The sequence below is a fragment of the Ciconia boyciana genome, chromosome 6 (assembly GCF_034638445.1).
Source record: "Ciconia boyciana chromosome 6, ASM3463844v1, whole genome shotgun sequence".
NCBI lineage: Eukaryota > Metazoa > Chordata > Aves > Ciconiiformes > Ciconiidae > Ciconia > Ciconia boyciana.
In genome coordinates, this window is record NC_132939.1 from 27934327 (window position 1) to 27954015 (window position 19689).

General features: G+C 44.6%; 2 protein-coding genes and 1 long non-coding RNA gene across 14 annotated transcripts in view; 2 read left to right on the forward strand and 1 right to left on the reverse strand.

The window, feature by feature from the left end:
- The first annotated feature begins 3 nt into the window (after positions 1–3).
- Positions 4–2892, forward strand: HARBI1 (harbinger transposase derived 1). 4 transcript variants are annotated; one of them, XM_072865063.1, is made up of 3 exons: positions 4–104; positions 794–1526; positions 2104–2892. In XM_072865063.1, the coding sequence occupies exons 2-3, from the start codon at positions 857–859 to the stop codon at positions 2478–2480; spliced, it is 1047 nt and encodes a 348-aa protein (XP_072721164.1). In that variant the 5' UTR covers positions 4–104; positions 794–856; the 3' UTR covers positions 2481–2892. The 4 variants fall into 4 exon arrangements, with proteins under 4 accessions (XP_072721164.1, XP_072721162.1, XP_072721163.1 ...); XM_072865061.1 differs by lacking the exon at positions 4–104 and adding an exon at positions 163–300; XM_072865062.1 differs by lacking the exon at positions 4–104 and adding an exon at positions 348–584.
- Positions 1893–5785, reverse strand: LOC140653216 (uncharacterized). The gene is made up of 2 exons (XR_012043055.1): positions 5608–5785; positions 1893–2394 (listed from the first exon to the last, which is right to left on the reverse strand). It is a non-coding gene; the product is annotated as an uncharacterized lncRNA (long non-coding RNA).
- A 108-nt stretch (positions 5786–5893) lies between these two features.
- AMBRA1 (autophagy and beclin 1 regulator 1) overlaps positions 5894–19689 on the forward strand; it is a 136672-nt gene continuing 122876 nt past the window's right edge. The window contains exons 1-7 of one of the 9 annotated variants that reach the window (XM_072865044.1): positions 5894–6092; positions 6764–6843; positions 8752–8914; positions 17038–17293; positions 17548–17606; positions 18343–18526; positions 19199–19371. In XM_072865044.1, coding sequence (XP_072721145.1) covers positions 17159–17293; positions 17548–17606; positions 18343–18526; positions 19199–19371 — 551 coding nt within the window. In that variant the 5' untranslated portion in view covers positions 5894–6092; positions 6764–6843; positions 8752–8914; positions 17038–17158. Of the gene's footprint in view, positions 6093–6281; positions 6688–6763; positions 6844–8751; positions 8915–16330; positions 16465–17037; positions 17294–17547; positions 17607–18342; positions 18527–19198; positions 19372–19689 lie in introns of those variants that run through there. The other 8 variants (XM_072865042.1, XM_072865046.1, XM_072865048.1 and 5 more) reach the window with 8 other exon arrangements.

Below are 19689 nucleotides of genomic sequence, written 5' to 3' on the forward strand. Positions count from 1 at the left end.
GGAGTCCGCGGCGGCACTTTCCACACGGAGCCGCCGCCGCTGCTCCCCGCCCACCCGCACCGCCCCGGGCCGGCGGGCCGGCAGGGGAGGGAGCCGCGGCCGAGGTAAAGAGGGGCAGCCCCCGCCTCCGCTCCTGCCGGGAGCCCCTTGCTGTGGCGAATCTGCCGCGGTGAACGTGGAGGCCTCGGCGGCGTGGCGGTATCGGCGCCGCCAGCCACGGGGGCCGGGCCGGCGGGGCAGCGCGGCGGCGGCCGCGGGCTCCTCCGGGGCGGGGGGCCGCCTGGAAGGGGCCGCAGGCCGGTAAGGGCCAGGTCGGCGCCGGGCGGGGGCGGGGAGCCGGGCGCTGCCGGCGGGGCCGCTCCGCTGCCCCTCGGCGCGCAGGGCCGCCCGGCAAGGGCAGGGCCTGCCAAGCCTGTTCCACCCGCCCGGCGGCAGCGGGGCGGGACACGCACACGGGGCTACCGGCGCTTCGTGTCTCTGCCATTCCGGGTGTGAACGCGGCCGGGTCGGCGGTGACTGGGGACGGTTCCCAAGCCCGGGAAGCGGGCTGCTGTGGTGCACCAGCCCCCTCCCCGTCACGGGAAGTAAGTTCCTGTCGGCATCAGGCCCCCTCCCGCCAGGCAGGGCTGGAGAGTTGTCAGCCCCGCTGTGAGCCCCCTGCTTCGACCCCCGTGCTTTTAAAAGCCGGTACAAAGAAGTAAAAGGATTTGTTGCATAACCTGAATGGTAACGGAGCCTGAAAGGCTGACCGGTAAAAACCATCCTGAGTCTCCTTCCCGTTTGGTTTATGCAGGTGAAGGCTCTGGGGAAAGCTCTGTAACAGAGGAGCCCCAGAGGACCCCCCTGGCTGTTAGCCATGGCCATACCTATTGCAGTTCTTGACTGCGACCTCTTGCTTTATGGCCGTGGACACAGGACTTTGGATCGCTTCAAGCTGGAGGATGTCACGGATGAGTATCTAGTATCCACGTATGGCTTTCCCCGACAGTTCATTTACTACCTGGTGGATCTCCTGGGAGCCAGTCTCTCTCGCCCTACGCAGCGGTCCAGGGCCATCAGTCCAGAGACGCAGATACTTGCTGCACTGGGTTTCTATACCTCCGGCTCCTTCCAGACTCGCATGGGGGATGCTATTGGCATTAGTCAAGCCTCCATGAGCCGCTGCGTTGCCAATGTAACCGAGGCATTGGTGGAAAGAGCTGCACAGTTTATTCACTTTCCTGAGGATGAAGCTACCGTTCAGAGCCTGAAGGATGACTTTTATGGGCTGGCAGGCATGCCAGGAGTGCTGGGGGTGGTTGACTGCACCCATGTGGCAATCAAAGCGCCAAATGCTGAGGACCTGTCCTATGTGAACCGAAAGGGTCTCCATTCTCTGAACTGCCTGATGGTGTGTGATGCCAGAGGAGTCCTCCTGAGTGCTGAAACGCACTGGCCAGGCAGCCTGCCCGACTGCACGGTGTTACAGCAGGCAGCCCTTACAAGCCAATTTGAAACTGAGCTACATAAAGATGGCTGGCTACTTGGTAAGTCAATTTTTCATCGTTGTTTTCTGTGGAAAGTCTATGGTATGTTGGCTCCTCTTTGAGTCTAGAGCCTCTGGGCACAAGTGATAACATTTACTGCTGATTGCTTTCCTGCAAATTCCTTGAGGTTTGCGATTCAGTTTGGATGATCCTTCTCTTAGAAGTCTAGAACAGTAACTTCCAATCTGAGTTTTATACACTCTGATTATTGTATGTATGAATTTACAGTCATTCTGTTAAGACCTTGTTTTCAGTATCCCACACCTTTCTAAGGTGAATTATGCAATTTTTAATTCTGTGTAGGGTCCTAGTCCACTTGTCTTTCACTGTATTATGTAGTAAATGAATTCTCTTAAAACTCTCCCGTGTTCTTCCAGGATTTCCCTGTGTAAAACAGAATGTCTTTATTTTGTTGTTTGTCACATTTGTAAACCTGAGTTACGTGTTTTCTCATGCCTTCTGTTTTAGCCACAGAAATAAGTTATTCTGTATCTGCAGTACCAGAAAACCGAGGGTGAAGAGCTGCAATCTGATTAACTGTGGGTATGTAACCTGTCCTCCTTTTCACTGCTAACAGGTGACAGCTCCTTCTTTCTCCGAACATGGTTGATGACCCCTCTGCATATCCCCGAGACACCTGCAGAATATCGTTACAACATGGCACACTCTGCCACTCACAATGTCATTGAGCGGACGTTCAGAACCATTCGGTCGCGTTTCCGCTGCCTGGATGGCTCCAAAGGCACCCTGCAGTATTCTCCAGAGAAATCCAGCCACATCATTCTGGCCTGCTGTGTGCTACATAACATCTCCCTGGAACACGGGCTGGACGTGTGGTCTTCACCAGCTACAGGACACATGGAACAACCTGAAGAAGAGTATGAGCAAATGGAATCAATGGACTCGGAAGCCTGTCGTATTCGTCAGGAGCTTTTACTTACTCATTTTAGCTAATGTTGTGACAGAGAGAAGGCTTCTAATGGTTCATCTGAGAAGATATACATAGGAAATATGCCCCTTCCTCTTCTTTAAGTTTGTAAGGACTAAGCAGACGTGAGACGAGGAGAAATTTTATTAATTTCATTTCAGGCAGTATTCTGAACTTCTCTCGATCTCTCCAGAGATGCAATTTAATTGCTAAATTTTTACTGTTGTGATGCTTGTAGACTCCCCTTTCATCTGATTTAGAGAACAAGGACTAATGTGAGATCAGTGGAGAAACTTGGGAAATTGTCTTTGATAATTATGAAAAATCTGTAAGCCTCACACTGTTTTACAAAGCAACAATTCTATGCCACTTTGTAACCCAAAACATTTAGGATTGATTTTTAAACAGTATTTCACACAAATTAAACTTCCATGTGGACTCATGTCTACCCTGAATTCACGAGCAGCAAAGCAAACATTTATCTTTTCGTTTGCAGGTATAAATTCTTGCTAAATACCATTTCCCAGTTTTGCATGTCTTGCAGAACCCAGTGATTCCTCTGAAAGCTGACAGCTGTGTTCTGGGAGGAGTCTGGCTTTTTTCTGGGTACACACTAGTGCTTGCACATACCTAGAAGGTCAAGAAGGGTTGCACGTTTCTTCTTTCCCAGACTGGAGAAGATGTTAAGCTATGGTTGACTCTGTCAGTTACTTAACAGATATTGGGAAATGGGCAAGTGAATGTAAGTCTAGTTCTCACTAGGTATGTCTGCCACAACAGAAAATGTCAATGACTACTCATCTTGTTGGCCGCTGTAAAAGAAATGCCAAGGACTGTCTGGGTCACAAAAATTGAACTGATTGCGAAAGTTCTCTGTTTAGGTGAGAGCTGAGGTACAGAAAGGCTGCTCTACCACTGCTGGCAATTTACCTATTCAGTGGAAAAAAGATGACTAATGCACGCGGTTGTTGCTGGCACAGGACTGGAAAGTTTTCTGGCAATGTTCTCGTTCCAAAAGATGCAAGTGTTTACAAGGATCTCTTGACAGCAATCTGAGAAAATTTTGTTTCTTAGATTTTATTATTTACTAGGCACTAAATGAAACAAAAGTGGTAGGGAATGCAGAATGCTGCAAAAATGAAGCTACTTAAAGTGGCAGTGCAACCATCTGGCACAGCAGGTCTGTCTGCTTTTTTAGAGGAAATGAGCCTGGATCACGCCCCATGTTTGAAGAATAAAAAAGTACGGGACACGTTCCTAAGTGTAGGATGGAGATGCAGGATTAGATATAGTTCTGTCAGGTTTGCAATGGCAGTAAGCATTTACTGTCTTACAGAAAAGCAAGCATGCTTTATGATGTATAAGCAGCACGTTTTTATAAGCCTTGATGAGAACTGTAACATAGTATGTACAACAATCTGAGATCTAATTCTGTTTTCTTTACACATCTTCCCATGAAGTATCACAAAAGAACTACTATTTCTCACTGTGGCAAAAACCCTGCTCCTCTTACCTAGGAAGAAGCAGACAAGCATTATTTTCTGAAAAAAAAAAAAAAAAAAAAGGCATTTTTAAGGTAAGAGTTGCTGCTGTTGGAGCTTGATGGCTCATAATCATATCTGATGGACTATGCTAAAAATACTGATCTTTAGACCTAAACACCAGCAGACACTGAATGAGCTGCGTGGGCGATGCTAAGGTCAAGTAAGACTGGGACATGTGTAGGTACAAACGCTGTCACGTAATAACGAGCTGGAGCTTCTCAACGTACCCTATGAATAGCTCTTCTCAGCATGTGTCGAGACTAGAGCAAACTCAAAGTGGAGGCTTCTCCCGGAATGCATTTGCTGCTGGGTTTTGTCTTCCTTCAGCCACTGTCACCTTTGATAAAGTTTAATTTCAAAACTGATCTTGCTGCTTATTGGTTTGGGCAGAACCTGCATCAGGCCGCACCAGAGGAGACCAATCCACTCAACAAAACTACTGTTCTTCCTTGAGTTGGATGTCGGTACCCTTCAGTTCGCTTAGGAAATGGAACTTTCTCATCTAGAGATGAGTTTGCCCCACGTACTGCTAAGCAACTTCCTTCAAAAAGATTCATCTAGACTTGTCTCTTCTCCCTTGGGTTTAGACAATATTTAAATCTGACAGCTTGAGATTCATGTTTCTTCTTTGCTTTCCCCCTCCTCTGTACTCTCACCTCATCTCGCCAGCTGCATTCTGGAGTACTTACAAATTTGTGCATTTGTCAGAGCTTTGAAAAGTCAAGTCTACCCTGACCGTATGATGTCTGATAAATCTCATGTGTCAGAGGATGACAGTAGCTGACTGTCCAAGGTACTGCAGTTTTCACTACTTGACTAAATTCCTTGTAAAATCCCATCACCAGCCCTTTTCAGCGTTCCTTTAAAATACCTCCTTGAGGATTGTCTAGCTATGCTGCAGCCTGCCTTTGCTCCCTCCAATCCTGTGTATTACAGCGAACCTCAAGCCCTAAACTTCACCTGTCTGAGCCTTTTGACTTTTTTTTTTCTTTCCCGTTGCTGGCTTACTGGTGCAAAGTGCCCTGGCTTGCTTAGATTTTCCTTCCAACAACCAAGTCCCTCCTGAGGCTGTCACTTCTTCAATACAGATGAGGCAGGAAGATACAGCAACTTCTACTATTGCCTCCCTAGGGCTTCTCATTGCAGGGTGCCCCTCTTTCAAAGGGGCTACGTACACGTTTTGTGTCTTCACCATCCATGATGTTGGAGATCAATATATAACAATAAATATTAACACTCTGCTCTTTCAGGAAAAAAATCTTTCTGGTTACATCTCGTCTGATACCCCTATCTGTTTCTCTCTAAGCGTGTTTCACTCTGATACCATCTATCTTTTCTTGCCTGTTTTTAACTACATTTTTTCCACCCTGTATCAGTCTTGGGAGGGGGGAGGGCGGGAGATACACGAGACGTGGAGAGTGTGCTGTAGGGTGAGATTTAAGAAAAATAGCCTACACGAAAGGCGGAGCGGGGCGCTGCCTGCCCGAGAGGCCTCCCCATGTCGGGGTAACAGCGAACACCCGCGGTGCGAGGCCCAGCCGCAGCCCGGCACAGCCCCGACGGGCTCCGCGGGGGCAGGCCGGGGCCCGCCCGGCACCGTAATTTTTACCTTGACCGGGTGCCTGGCACAGCGCGGCTCCCGGCCCCGCTGGCTGCTCGCCCCGGCCTCCACCCGCAGCCGTCCTGTCCGGCGGGGAGCCCCGGGCACCCGCAGCCCCGGGGAGGCGGCCAGGCCAGGCCGGCCCGGCAGCAGCACCCGCCGCTCACCGCCCTCCGGGCTCGACTCCTCTCACCTGCCCTCCGTCGCCCCCGGGTGGCCGCGCGCAGCGCCGCGCCGCGCCGCGGTGGAAGAGCTCTTCGCTCGGCTGGCGCGGCCTGGCGGCGTTCTAGCTTCGGCTGCTCGGGCCTTGGTACCGCTCTCGGCGCCGCTCTTCGGGTCCGGCTCGGTGCTCGGCTGGCTCGCCTGGCCGGAGCTCGGAGCGGCGGCGGCGACGACCGAGCACTGGGGGCCGCTCCTTCCGGGCCCGGCCCCGGCCCTGGCCCTGGCCCGGCACCGCTCCGCCCGCCCGGCCGGCCCCGGCCTTTCCGCACCAGGTAGGCTCCGGGCCTACGCGCTCGGCCCGGCTCCAGGCCAGGGCCGCGCCGCCGCCGCTCCCCGGGCGGGCGGGCGCGGCCGTCCCCGCGGCGGCGCCCCGGAAGGTGGCGGGCACCTGCCCGCGCGGGGCCGCCGGGCCGCGGCGAGCGGAGCGGGGCCGGGGAGGGGGCCGGGGCTCGCTGCTGGGGCCTTTGTTTGGGAGCTCCAGGACCGCGGCCTGCGGCGGGGGGAGCGGGGAGGCTGCCGCGGCGACGGCGGGCCCCGGTTCCCGCGGGCCGCGCTGCCCCGGGCCGGCCGCAGCCGGCGGAGGGCGAAACCCGGGGCGCTTGCCTCCCGCTGGCCGGCCGGCGGGGTCGGGGTCGGGGCCGGGGCCGGGAGGGAGGGGAGGCCTCCGAGGAAAGCGGCTCCCGAGTGCCGGGGAGCTGCCCCTGCCCTGCGGCCGCCCGCCCGCGCAGCGCCTGCCCCGCCTGAGCGCTCCTAAAAGCCGGAATTTTAAATCCGAGCTTGGGTGCCTTGAGCTCTCCTCTCCATTGCCCCCTCCCCTCCTGCTGCTCCCAGGGAACAGGCCGGGACTTCCACGCACCCGCGGTCTGGGTAAGGTCAGGCTGCGTTTTGGGGCTGCTGTTTTGAAATAATAAATATTTTTGTTGTTGTTTTTTTCCGGCTTTAGCCAAATAAAACGTGAAGTAAGTGTTGTCTTCTCTATCGCTCCTTCTGTTTTTCATCGTGTGTTGCAGAACACTTGCTTGTGTAAGTAGAGTTTTGCATAAAATGCATTAATGTGTGCCTCTAGTACGATGACACTCTATTACCTCTTTTTTTGTGAGGGAGCATACCCAGTTAATTCACTAGCTATAGAAAGGGTTTTGTTTTCACCTGCAATATTCCTCCAGACAACACCTAAGTTTCTGTAGTGTTCACTGAGTTTTTTGAGATTATTTCTGATCGTGTCAGTACTGTCTTTTCCACTGGCTGTGGAAAGCAATTTTTGCAACACAGCTTGTGCACTAAACCAGCATTTCATGTTCAAGAGATGCATAATTTTTCCCAATACATATGCAATACATTTTACGCATAATTTTTCCCAATACACGCTTTTACACTATTGTTCTGTTGGAAGAGACTAACTCAAGAATAGCTGTTATCTAGGTGCAAGCTAGTCTTCAGGAAGATCAGCTGTATGAATGTAGAGTCCCTATAAATATGTTCAGGAAGAGTGCTCGGTGCTGCTCCATTTTCTCCTCCATGTGAAATGTTCTTAGATCTTTTATATAAAAACCCAGTGTGTTTATCTATATTTGTCCTTGTTTACTGCTCCACCCAGCTTGGTGTCCTCTGCAGATGTCATCTGGCTTCTTTGCCTTTGCCACTCCCATCCTCTTTCAAATTGCTAATGGGAATGTTAAAATGGGACCTAAGAATGGTAATGGTAATGTACGCTTACTGCCAATCCATTACCGGACTGTTTAATTTTGGGTTTGGGTCAGTTTTCAGAACGTGGTATGGGGTTAGGTCCAGGCAGATTTGAATGGCTTCTGGGTGATCTAGGCAACAGTACCTGAAATTCTCTACTAAATTTAAAATCCCTGTTTGTTTTCTGCAAGGCTGCTGTAATGCAATTTCTAACATTCATAACTCTTCAGTATAGCTTGCTTACTGGTTCTGTGGTCCACAATTGGTGTTGCTGTAGATAAATATTTTTTTTTAAATTGGTCCATTTGTGTTTTGACGGTAACAAATAAGTGTCTTGTACTCATCTGTTGATTTGTGGCAGCATGGATGTTAATGAGTGCAGCAGTCCCTTAGCTTTTGTATTTTTTCTAATACTCGGAATGAAGAATATATTTGGATCCAAATATCTGGACTTGCCTTTTCAGATTTAGTTGCTGGGGAGTTTAAGCAGAATGTTTACTTTGCTGACAGCTTCTTCTTAGTTTTCTTTCTTTTGCCCTTTTCTGAGTCATAACTGACCCTCTGGATTCTTGGTTGTTTCCTACTTTTCCGTTTTCTCTGCAGGACTTTTAACTTTTACGCAGCTGTAACAACCAGTTATAAAGAAGACAAGCAACAATACTGTCTGCCAGTATCCCTTTGCCATAAGTTAGGGATTTGAATACTTACTCCTTTTTTTCTGTCATAATTTTGTATGAAACCTTTGGAACGTAACTTTAGTGTCTTTTATGCTGTGGTTAGCAAACTAACTGAATTCAAGGCTCTTACAAAGTTATTGTTGATGTTAATATTTATTAGTACTATTAATACAAATAAGGTACTTTTAAGAGCATTAAGGTACTTTTTTTTTCCCCTCCTATTGAGTTTGTATTATTGGAGACCTGATAAAGGGCATGGTGCATGTTAATAGTTACCTTGTGTGTTTTGTGTTAGTAGCCCTGCACTAACCTAGCAAGGAGGGTGATAGAGACAAAATATTAATGAGGTGAGGACAAAAGAATTGTGGTTTTCCAAAGTGAATAATGAGGTGATGTGCAATGGAAGAGGATTAATATTAGAAATATTTTAATGGAAAGTTAATGAAAGACCCATTGATTGGGTTGCTTAAAACAAGAGGAAAACTACTTGTCTGCCTCTTTTTATTTAACATTGGTTGTTAAGAAGTCTGACTAGGATTGTTGTCTAGTAACTGTTTGTTGTCTCCAGTTTTTGTAAACTGCTTGTTGAAGGCACGCAGGATGATGAGGTGCCAGGCGTGAGTGTGGAGAGAGTCGTCTTAATCTGTGTGCTCGCACAGCTCCGCTTCGAATGTTCTCAGGGAGGTCTTTTGGGCTGTCCTGGCAGAGTGATTCCTGCTGCCCTCTTCCTGGTATGTAGGACTAATTCTCCACCTTGAGCCATGTAGAATTGCTGAGAGGAGTCTCTGACCCGTGTTTCGGACACTTTCCCCCCTCCCTTTATATTTCTCCCACAGTGTCAGTCCAAGGCCAAGAAAGGAAAGGGTGTCAAGAACTGGCTGTGTTTCTTTGTTCAGAGTCTAAATCTTCTTTGTCTCCCACCTCTTCTTTAGTTCTGATACATCTGTGCGTGAAGACTTCAGCTTCTGTGTAGATCGTTTTTGCTTTTTGGCTTGTTACCTTATTTGATTATTTACATGTGAGCAGGAAGTTATATGAACTGTGTTTTTTAAAATATGTTCTCACTTCCAGTTGCTTTTTCTTTATTACTTGGATAAGGTGCACATGCCTTAAGTGCGGCCTTGAGCACATAAAATACTTTGTCTTCATCTTGTGGATACCCAATGCTGCTTCTGCTACTCTGTAATGTTGGTGCTCCCAAATTTCTCTTGAGTGTTGATGTCACTAGGGGGCACTTGGCTGTGGCTCCTGAGCTTGAGGAACCTTGATGTGACTTTTAATGTAAATACTGAGATTTTGAATTGAAAATTCCTTTACTTTCCTATCTAAATGAGAACAATTCTCTTAAGGAGTTAACCTGAAGTCTATGTCGCTCTATTTTTCTCTATATATATTGCTCTAGTTCTCTCTTTTCTCTCTGTCCTTCATTTCCTGCTGTGTACAGTACTTAGCAAAAGATGCCATGGTCTGAGTATGCAGTGGGGGAAACCAACTCTTAATCTCCTGGATCTCCATTCTGCTGTTTTACTTATCTTACAGCTTTGTGAAATTATATTTATTCTCTTCCTATCTTCTGGATTGGAACTAATATCTCTCTTCTCAAGAATTCATTAAGTTTATGTGGAAATGGTAGTAATAGTCATGAAAGTGCTCCATATTCTCATTGATAAATGAAACTGTCAGACTCCAGACACAGCTGATCACTTTTATTTTTATTACTTCCCTTGTTATATTTACCATTCATTTTCTGACCTTTAGGAGTTGATATCTGCGAGTTTCTCTTCCACTTCCTCACAACTCTGCTGTAAATAACTAGCAATTTAATGTACTCCTTTTGACTGAAAAGTTCTCTTAAGAGTATTACAGCTCATTTAATCCAGACCGGGAAGACAAATTAAGATTCTAATGGCAATCAGCTCCTTGTTGCAGTCATATAGGATCTTGAAATGACAATGTACTATTGACATCTTTGTAATGTAATTGAATTTCCTGAGCTGTTTATAGTTTCAGTTTAAAACATGGCATTAAATTTTTTAATCATGAAGCACTAACACAAGTTATTTTTCTTTAGGAATCTTGTTCTGATTTATGTGGAAACGCTTAGAGCTGTGGATACAATTTAGAGCAGTGTATTAGTGCACCTGTAGAAGATGTACTTTGAAATTACTTTCCAAATCTCTCTAGCCTTGATCAAAAGGGAAAACTTCAGCTTACAGAATAATACTTTGGGGAATATCTTAAAAACTTTGAAAACTAAAACCAGGGCCATATAATGGAAGTGCCTTCATGGTATTAGTTTTGGACTCTGTTGCATAGTTGTATCATAAACTTACTTTCTCTCCTCCTAAGGCTTTTTTTTAGTTTGGTGTTGGGTTTTTTTTCATATTTAGGGGCACTTCGTTGAAGACTGGCTTTGTGCTCTAGTGTCAGGAATCTGCATGATTCTAGTGTCTTAAATTAAACTGCTTTTGGTTTTTTAGAAGCATAATCAAGGACACAGAAGTAGAAACAGAGCGAAAGAATGGATTCTGGTTCTGCTTTTTCCATTGTTTTGATTAATCATGCTTAAGATAATTGTTTGTTATACCTCTGTGGACTGTTTTTGTTTGTGGGTTAGCCTTGTTTAAAGATTCCAGTGCAATGTAACTTTATTTCCAATTTACCTTTATTTCCAATTTTCTGTTCATTTAGATATTGCTGCAAGATAACTTGAAGTTGTCTCTATGCAAAACGTTTCCTGGGTGGTTTTTTTGTTTTTAACCCAAGAAGAGCTAGAACCTCAGAGAACAGTCATAAAGCTCATATGGAAGTACCACAAATGGAGTTAAAGGAAGACAAATCATATTGTTTGAGGAAAATTTAAATATATAGCTGATCAGGTACATTGTGAGAAATTCATGTGGCCCTGTTGCTTAATACTGAACATAGTCCCGTTCCTCCAACATTTGTCTTAAGTTTTGATCCGTGGAACTATTCTGGATATGAGTCACGTCACCCTTTTTTAACCGATTTTTGTTGTTGTTACAGCATTGTTCAAATTCCAGTGCTACATAGTTCGATTACTTACCAAACTAGGACTCTTGGAGTTGTTTTGTTTGTTTAGCTGAGTTGATGCAGTGCAAAGAGGGCAAATCAGCTTTTTTGTTTTGGTTTTGCACAAACTTTTTTTTTGTTTTGCTCAGCCTTTCAGGAGGAGACATGAAGAGGGTCAGGACACTTGGTATGAGTTGAATCAATATTTTTAATAAAACTGCTAGTAGAATTCAGGTCTTCTGTCTGGGATAGCATTTCTGGGGCTTCTTACGTGGTATTGTTTCATGCAATTTAGGAAGATGTTGGCATCATAATCTCTGTATTGCAGAGGGGGGTTGACGACTTGGAGTGTAAACAAGGAAGGGAACTAGAAGGTCCCTGGAGCTGTGTGATTGCTCACATATATTCCAAATGATGTTTTAGGCATCTGGTTCATTCTTGGAGATGATCTGTCTGTGGGTCTCAGAACCAGGTTTTATTGCTTTCTCAATGAAGCTCCTGTAAAAGAAGGAGGGGCTGTGTAGTCTGTAGTCATTGGCAAGATGATCTCCGACTGTCTCAGCAGGCACAATGTTTTCTTCTTTGGTCTTTTGAGCTTCTGAAAGACATAGGGGTCTTGATAAAGCAGTTTGCCTCAAAATTAAACTGTGTAAAATACAAGGGAAACTGATTTGTGGCAGAAAATACTTTGAGGAAATAGCATATCTTGTGAGTACAGCCTACATGAGGATCACTGGGAGTGAAGATAAAGCATTTGGGCTGTACCACTGCATACACTGTTTTCATGCCTGTCTGATGATCTTCTGATTGTTCTTGGAGAACCCACCCACGTGTACAATAGTGGGAATGCTAAATTATTACTAATATTTATTAAATTACTGAAATTTACTAAATACAATAAAAATACTCTTGAACTCTTTAATATCTTGCTGATATTCAAAGCCTGAGATGCTGCAGTTTAATTTGGAATAAATGAAATGGCATGCTTTATTGTTAACGCTAGACACTTTGCTTAAGAACAGACATTTTGAAAACAGAAGTTACTGGCTTACAAGATAAGTAGGCCCATGGCCAGAGCTGGGATAGTTCAGACTACTAATAAGCTGCTTCTCTTCTTTTCTAGAGACAAGTTTGCTTGTGTTTTTGCAGGCCAGTGACATACCTCATTGTTCACAATAGTTTTGGTTTTGTTTTGTTTTGTTGTGGTTTGGTTTTTTTTTCCCCATCTGTGTTCTTTTAATACAAATTATACTGCTTACACTGACCCATAACCTATGTGGATCATATCAATTTCACAGTCAATGTATTTTGGAGGTCTTAAAACTTGACAAAGGGACGTAGAGACAGAAACTACCAGCACATGCTTTTCTCCTCTCTGGTCTTTTCTAGGGAAGCTTATACGTGCATTATCTCTGTGGATCCCAGATTGCAAAGCCAGAGACAGCTTTTATATTTCACTTAATGTTGCCTCTTTCTTCATTAGTCACTTGAGACCTCTTTGGGCAGCAAAATTGTCGGAAATTATGTGGACATTTGTATCTTTTGGATAGAACTCCCATTATAAATAACGTTTACTGATTGCAGCTTTTTTTTCTTTTCTTTTTAAACACCAGTAGAGCTGTTCACACTGTTTCTGTATGCGCGCGTCAGGAAAGGCTTTTAGTGTTGGGCTCAGCACGCAACCAAGAAGTCCTTTGGAGGGGTAATAGATTTGTAGTCTGAGAGCTGAAGGCCACATGAAACAACTTTTTTTATCCCCCAATGGAGAATTGAATAGCATGAGGTAGTACTCTGATATTTTTTGTATCAAAGCCAGCTGTGCTCCCAGAACAGTGGTACCGGAATCTAAACGAAATTAATAACGCAAAAGATGTTGGGGTGGCAGGGGCCACGTTAAGAGATAGGACCATCATCTCTGTAAAGTGCTAAAGCTTCTAACTGAAACGGTAAACCACTGCATAATGCATAAAATATCTTGACATCTTTTCTACATGGCGATTTGAATGGCCTTCTTTTTATTCCTCTTCTCTCGCTACCTTTTTGTCAGTGTTTTCATGGGGTCCTGTATCACTATGAAGTATTACCAATTTGATGCTTCGCTTTGGTTTTCTAGAGGTTCAGCATCTGTAAAAGTGACAATTACAAGTGAGCTTGTATTGCTCTTGAGGCTGGGAATTCTTAAGGCTTCTTCAAGGACAGCTGGTGCAGAGCAAGTGAAAGGCTTGGGGTTGGGCTGTGTAATGCTCTTTCCAAAACTGTAAACAGCCCAGCATACTGTCCTGAAATGCCCTGAAGGGAGAAAACTGTTAAGGAAACAAAGCTGCCAATTATAGAAAAATTTCTGACTCTCCACTTTCAGAATTTCTGTGGTGCCCTGGACCACATCCAGGGCATCAGCTAATCTTCCAGTTGTTGGACTCCTCTTTTGGTCATTCTGATTAAAAAAACAAACAAACAAAAAAAACCCCCAACAACAAGAAGAAAATGGAAAAATACCGATCCCTGAGCAGTTCCTTGTTTTGGTGGTCAGCTGTTTATCAATTGTGATAACATGGGTATTTGTAATAGAAGCTGTTACTAAATCAGTCTACCACGTGCCTGGACAGGTTTGATCCAGTGAGCTGCAGGTTTTCTTTATGCTGAGGCCCAAGAAGTATTTTCAAACCCACTGCGTTTCATTTAAACTTTGTTAGTCAGGTGGCTACTGAGTAGCTATAAATATGGTTGGTACTTCCATGGTTTATCTGCTAATGGTATTTAATAATATGCTGTCATTATTCAGCTTCTTGTATTTGAGAAAAATGTTTGGAGTTGGTGGGTATCTTTACTAGATTAGAGAAGGAACAAGTTCCTTTAAAAAAACTCCCAACCAAAAAAAACCACCCAACCAAAACTGAACATATGATCCAATAGTAAGGTTAAAGGCTTCCTGCTAAAGTGAGTGAAGGTAATGCTCAGGTCTACACTGCATATGTTTCTCCATTTGAAGGCTCTAATTTTCTTTGCCAGTCTGAAGTGTTGCTGAATGTGTCACCAGCTAGTGGAGAGCAGTTACTGTATTCAGGCTAATTCAGATAAAGGAGTAAACTTTCCCCTTGTGATGCATGGATAAAGCTTCGCCCCCAAAGGGATCCGGGGTAACACTGGAGTGCCACCCCCATTCAAGAAGGATGCATTCAGTGTTTTCTGAAGAGATCCCAGCTTTTAAAAATGTTGAGCAGGTTAGCAGGGTACTGTGAAGGCATTCGAGCCCTGAGTTTCTTTTGTTTTCTTTTCAAATGGGATAAAGAGGTGAGTCAGAAGAAGCTGAAAAAACAAGGGACAGTCCCCGAGGGAAAAACATCAAGTTCAGACACGCTCAGGAGGCTCACATATGAAGTGTTTGTTATAGCCGAATTAGTTCAAGAAATTAGTACACATCTGCAAAGATTTAGATAAACTGTCTTAGGGTAGGTACTTGATTTTGTATAGTGAAGATGACTTGGTCTTTCAATAAGGTGAATACAAGAGGTTCACTAACTGCAGTTGTAGGTGTTACCTGTTTGTTTATTTTACAATATGTAAACTTGCCTGTGGCATAAATAAACATAAAGGTGTTTGTTAAACCTCTTGATTTCCTTGTTGCTATTGTACTTCAGGGATCATTAGTCCTTCTGATAGGACTGAAATGTTCCCAAGTTGTCAGAGCTTGTTCTTTCTCATGAGTAATTGGGTTATCCTGCTTGTAAGTTATCAGGATCTCTTAAGTTTAGGTTGTTTATCCTTTACAGCTATCGAAAGGCTATTCCAAAGCTTAATGTTTGAGATCTCTTCAAACTTCCAGCTTACTCCAGCTGCAAGTCTGGTCTTCCATTTGTGTCTGGTTTATATGTTTATTCTTGGGTTGATGTAGTCCTTACTCCTTGAATGCAACCATATAGAACATTCAGCTACTGTTTTCTTAATTTTACTAGACAAAACTAGACTTACAGTTTCCTCCTGTAAAATAGGCTTTTTATTGCCTGTATCGTTGTGAGCTGTCCTTCCCCTCCACGTTGCTTACCACCTGAATCCAGTCATTTCTGAACATGGGTGACTGGTGCTGTTTGCAGAATCCAGATGAGAATTTATTAGCATTTAGTGAAAAAAGATTTTTGGTTTAGTGATTCCTTGTATTATACTGTACTTTTGGCTGTATGTACTCCGGTTATCCTTCTAGCTTTTTGGGGTCTGGGCTTTTTTAATCTGTACAGTTGCTTTTAAGAATCCACTTGCATCATGACATCTTTAGTTCTTGTGTTGCTTTCCAGTAAGGCTTTTATTTTGTAAAATAATTCCTACCTAATGTTTGGCTGACTTTCACAGATTCTTGAAAGAAGGCTTATTTTACACTGCAGAGTTCAGCTTCTCTAAAATTGATTATCCTCATGCTGTTCACATTAAGCATCAGGGAATTTCCAGCTAGCTTGAATTTCTTTGTGATGAATTTCTTTTCTAGGAAGATGGATGCCTTTACTTGTTCATCACTTCAGTACCCTTTATTGTACTTTTACAAATGAAAACTGGTCTGCTTTATTAGAACTCATTTTCCTGGCTTATCTCTTTAGATAGCTCCTCCCTATAAGCAGCAGCTGTCTTAAATCATCTGTTCAGGAGATTTTTTTTTTTTAGGGACAGTGGCAGGAGAGAAGGGTTTGCTAATGACCGTTCTGAGTTCTGTCATGTAACAATTAATCTCTTCTTGTGTACATGAACCTTTTTTCCCTGTATGTGTGTTTTTTGCTTTTTTAAGTTGCCACTTCCTTCTCTATTGAATATTGGTGGTTTTGTTCAGTGTAACATGAACTGAGGAGGATTTATCTTTAGATCTTTATGTTCTAAAGAGATGACAGAGTAGTATGCGTGCTCTGCTGGGATCAAAAGGTAATAGCATTGCAGCAGTGTTTCTTGGTTTATGTATTCTAAGAAATTTAATGTTTCTGGAGAGCTTTTGGTGGCAATCTCCGATGTATGAGACCATTCAAAAGCTGTGTAACTTGGTTGCTATTAGGGTTGCTATATTTAGTTCTTTCAAATAATTATTTTTTTTTTCTAGAAAACGAGTATTAATGCTTTCCGTAGCAGCTCAAAGCATACTAAAAGCATTAATCTTTGCCACTGTGCATTACTTGGGTGAACTGTTGTTCTAAGAGCAATGTGGATGGAAAGATGATGTGCAGACAGGCAAAATGAATCATCTTGATGGAGTTGGCCAAGATGTCACTGCAATGTAAGGTTTTGGTCCGATACACGGTGGTTTTCATACATTGTAAGCTATTGTGATGGAGTTGGAAGTAATTTGGACTTGAGGTCTACCGATCGTCTGACCTTTGCAGTGATAATAATTACTATTACTGATATTTGAATAATTACCCCAAGACTCCTCTGTCATATTGTCAATTTTTTAACACTCTTCCTCTAGCTATCCGTCACCCTTCCCAGATAGGACCTAAATCTTCAAGGTGTAAAGACTGTCTCTTCATAAATCTTTTTTTCTTTATTATATACAGCAAGAGACGGAGGGAAGGGAAAGAGTTTCAAGGCCAATTTTTTATTCTCTTTGGGTGTGGTATGCCTAGGGCATGTGTACAAGGAAAGGGCTGGATGCTTTCAAAAACCTTTCAGAGTAATCTTTGGCTGCAGAAATGTCACAATTGGGCCTCGAAAATGGAAGAAGGTAGCAAAGGCTGCAGGAGAGGATAGATTTTTCTCTTAAATCTAGTCTTTTGGGATTTAAAGCTCTTAATTCATATAGGTGATCAAGGTAAAAGCTGCCTTCCTTATCATTCTCTTCTCTTTCTAGGTTTCCATGAAGATAAACAATTGAAATGTGGATAGCCTATTTGTAGCTTGGTGGTGGTTGTCATCTGGAACCTGCTGGTGTCTCCTCCCAGTAGTTGGTGTAACGTTGGCTGCTGAGAGCCATGAAGGTTGTACCGGAGAAGAATGCTGTCCGCATCCTGTGGGGTAGGGAACGGGGTACCCAAGCCCTGGGTGCTCAGCGGCTCCTGCAGGAGTTGGTGGAGGATAAAACTCGATGGATGAAATGGGAGGGCAAGGTAAGGTTGTGGGATAGAGGTGCATAGCTTGATCTTGGAGTAGGGGAAGGGAGGCAGGGATTTGAAATACATTGTCTTGTGATTGTACATTTGATGTGTTACACTTGATATGCTGTCTGGCTCTGTTCAGTTCCTGCAGTGATGTGATACTAGATATGTTCCTGCAGCGGGTTCCCCTTGTTGTCTGTGTGGCTTACAGTTAAAGTATGATCATATGACACTTGCAACACTTCCTGCTTTGTTGGCTTTTTCAGAAAGTTGAGTTACCAGACAGTCCACGCTCCACCTTCTTGCTGGCGTTTAGTCCAGACAGGTAATTAACTCCTAGTTCGTTCCCTGTTTCAGCAGTCTCCTTACACTCACAAAAGTGATGGAGGCTTGTGCCCGTTGACTTGTCCAGTCCTGAATAGCTGAGTGAAACTTCTGGTTCCTGACATGCATGGATGGAACGTGCGCACCTTCCTAATCTCACAGCTTCGAGCATAGTTGGTGTTTAATTTCTGAGGTACCCAAGCGATGCATAGCTCTAAAGAAAAAGGATCTGTGCAGCCACCGTGAGATTTCATAAGAAACTTGAGGGAGTAAAGGGTGTTTTAGCACAACACACCAAGTGATGTGGCACACCCACTGGGATATCTAGGACTAAAGAACAGAGCAGAATGATGCGTGTGTTGGAAGCAGAAATGGAGGTGGGATCTCTCTTAGTGTCACTTGATTTGACAGTGGTTGAGATGGTGTGGAGAATTGGGAATATTTATTTGCCCCAAACTGTCACTCAGGAGTTCCTTCTGAGCTGCATGTTCACTCTGACTTTCAAGGTCAAGTTTGTGCTTGCAGATTGGATGAACTCATGTTTGCATGGATCCTGAAATCTGGCTACAGGAAGCTTTGTGGCCATTGGTGAAATGGTAGCCTCTTACCCTTTGAGCTCTGTGTGGGAGAGCTGCTGGGTTAGGTGTGAACAGACCCTGTTGAGATGAAGCTAACCATGGTCTGGTTTTGCTGTACTCTTCTCCTGCTAATGTTTGTCCTACCTTCTGCATTCCCAGGACCCTAATGGCTTCTACACATGTCAACCACAACATCTACATCACAGAGGTGAAAACGGGCAAGTGTGTTCATTCCTTGGTTGGACATCGCCGCACTCCCTGGTGTGTCACCTTCCATCCCACCATCCCAGGCCTCATTGCTTCAGGATGCCTAGATGGGGAGGTTAGAATTTGGGATTTACACGTAAGTCTTTCCTGAAACATATGTGCCTTTGGTATTTGGTGGGTGGTGACTTTTTTTGTCCGAGTTTGTTTCCCAAATGTTGCTTGGTAAGAGAGCTGTTTGAAAGCTTTGCCGGGACCTGTCTCTAAAAGCATAGAACAGATCATAGCCATCCTCTTCTGTCTAGAGGGGAGGTGACATTCTTCATTCAATCCTGACAGGTAGGTCATGCTCCTTACCTGTGCCTGTTTATTTGATTAGAGTCATACAGATAATGCTGGAGAACTTCGTGCAAGGTGCCTGTTTAGCTTACGTGAAAGACGTGCCAGTTTTCATTCCACTGAGCGTATCTGAACTCTTAATTAGAGAAGCTGCTGCTCTGCCAGTTTTATCTAGACTGGTGATTGGCACAGAGACAAAACACGTATACTTACCTGGTCGCTTTTGAAATGCAGCATTTTTACAGGCTGCTTGAGACACGCTTACCTACAAAAATACATCTATGGTCATTGTTGCAAATAGTGTTATGTTTTAGACATGACACATGACCTTGTATAAGAGCAGCTGTTGTCGCTAAGAAAGCATGTCGCTTCCATGCTCTAGTCAGAGTCTTGGAGAGATGGCACATACATGGAAGCCTAATGATCTCAAACTTTGTGATAAACTGCTTGTGATTCTTGACTCCTCACTCAGGGTGGAAGTGAGAGCTGGTTCACAGATAGCAACAATGCCATTGCGTCGCTTGCTTTTCATCCTACGGCTCAGCTCTTGCTGATTGCAACAGCCAATGAGATACATTTCTGGGACTGGAGTCGTCGGGAGCCTTTTGCAGTGGTGAAAACAGCCAGCGAAATGGAACGGGTCAGGTGAGTTCTTGCTTCTGGGGGAGGAGAACACTTGTATATGAAAAATGGTCAGATTTGGGGAATGTGGTGGGTTCCTCTGGGATGCTGCACCCTCTGCATTGCTTGCAGCTCCTTGACCCTCTACCAGCCCCTTGAGCTGGTAGAAAAACAGTTCTGTGCACAGGAGAAAAAGCAATCGGAAATAATAGATCAGCTTGGTTGTTCATATTTGTAATCTGACGTGTGCCCAATAAATGCTCAGGATCTACTTCAGATTCATTTGTAAGCTTAGTAATGAAACTTGTCAGCCGTAAGGATGAGGGAACCCAGAAGTTGCTG

What these genes read in the sequence shown, in the direction of transcription:
- HARBI1 (XM_072865063.1), top strand. Translation starts at nt 857, where the DNA reads ATGGCCATACCTATTGCAGTTCTTGACTGCGACCTCTTGCTTTATGGC. An exon ending in TAAAGATGGCTGGCTACTTG is followed by an intron (nt 1,527 to 2,103) that starts GTAAGTCAATTT and finishes CACTGCTAACAG; the next exon opens with GTGACAGCTCCTTCTTTCTC.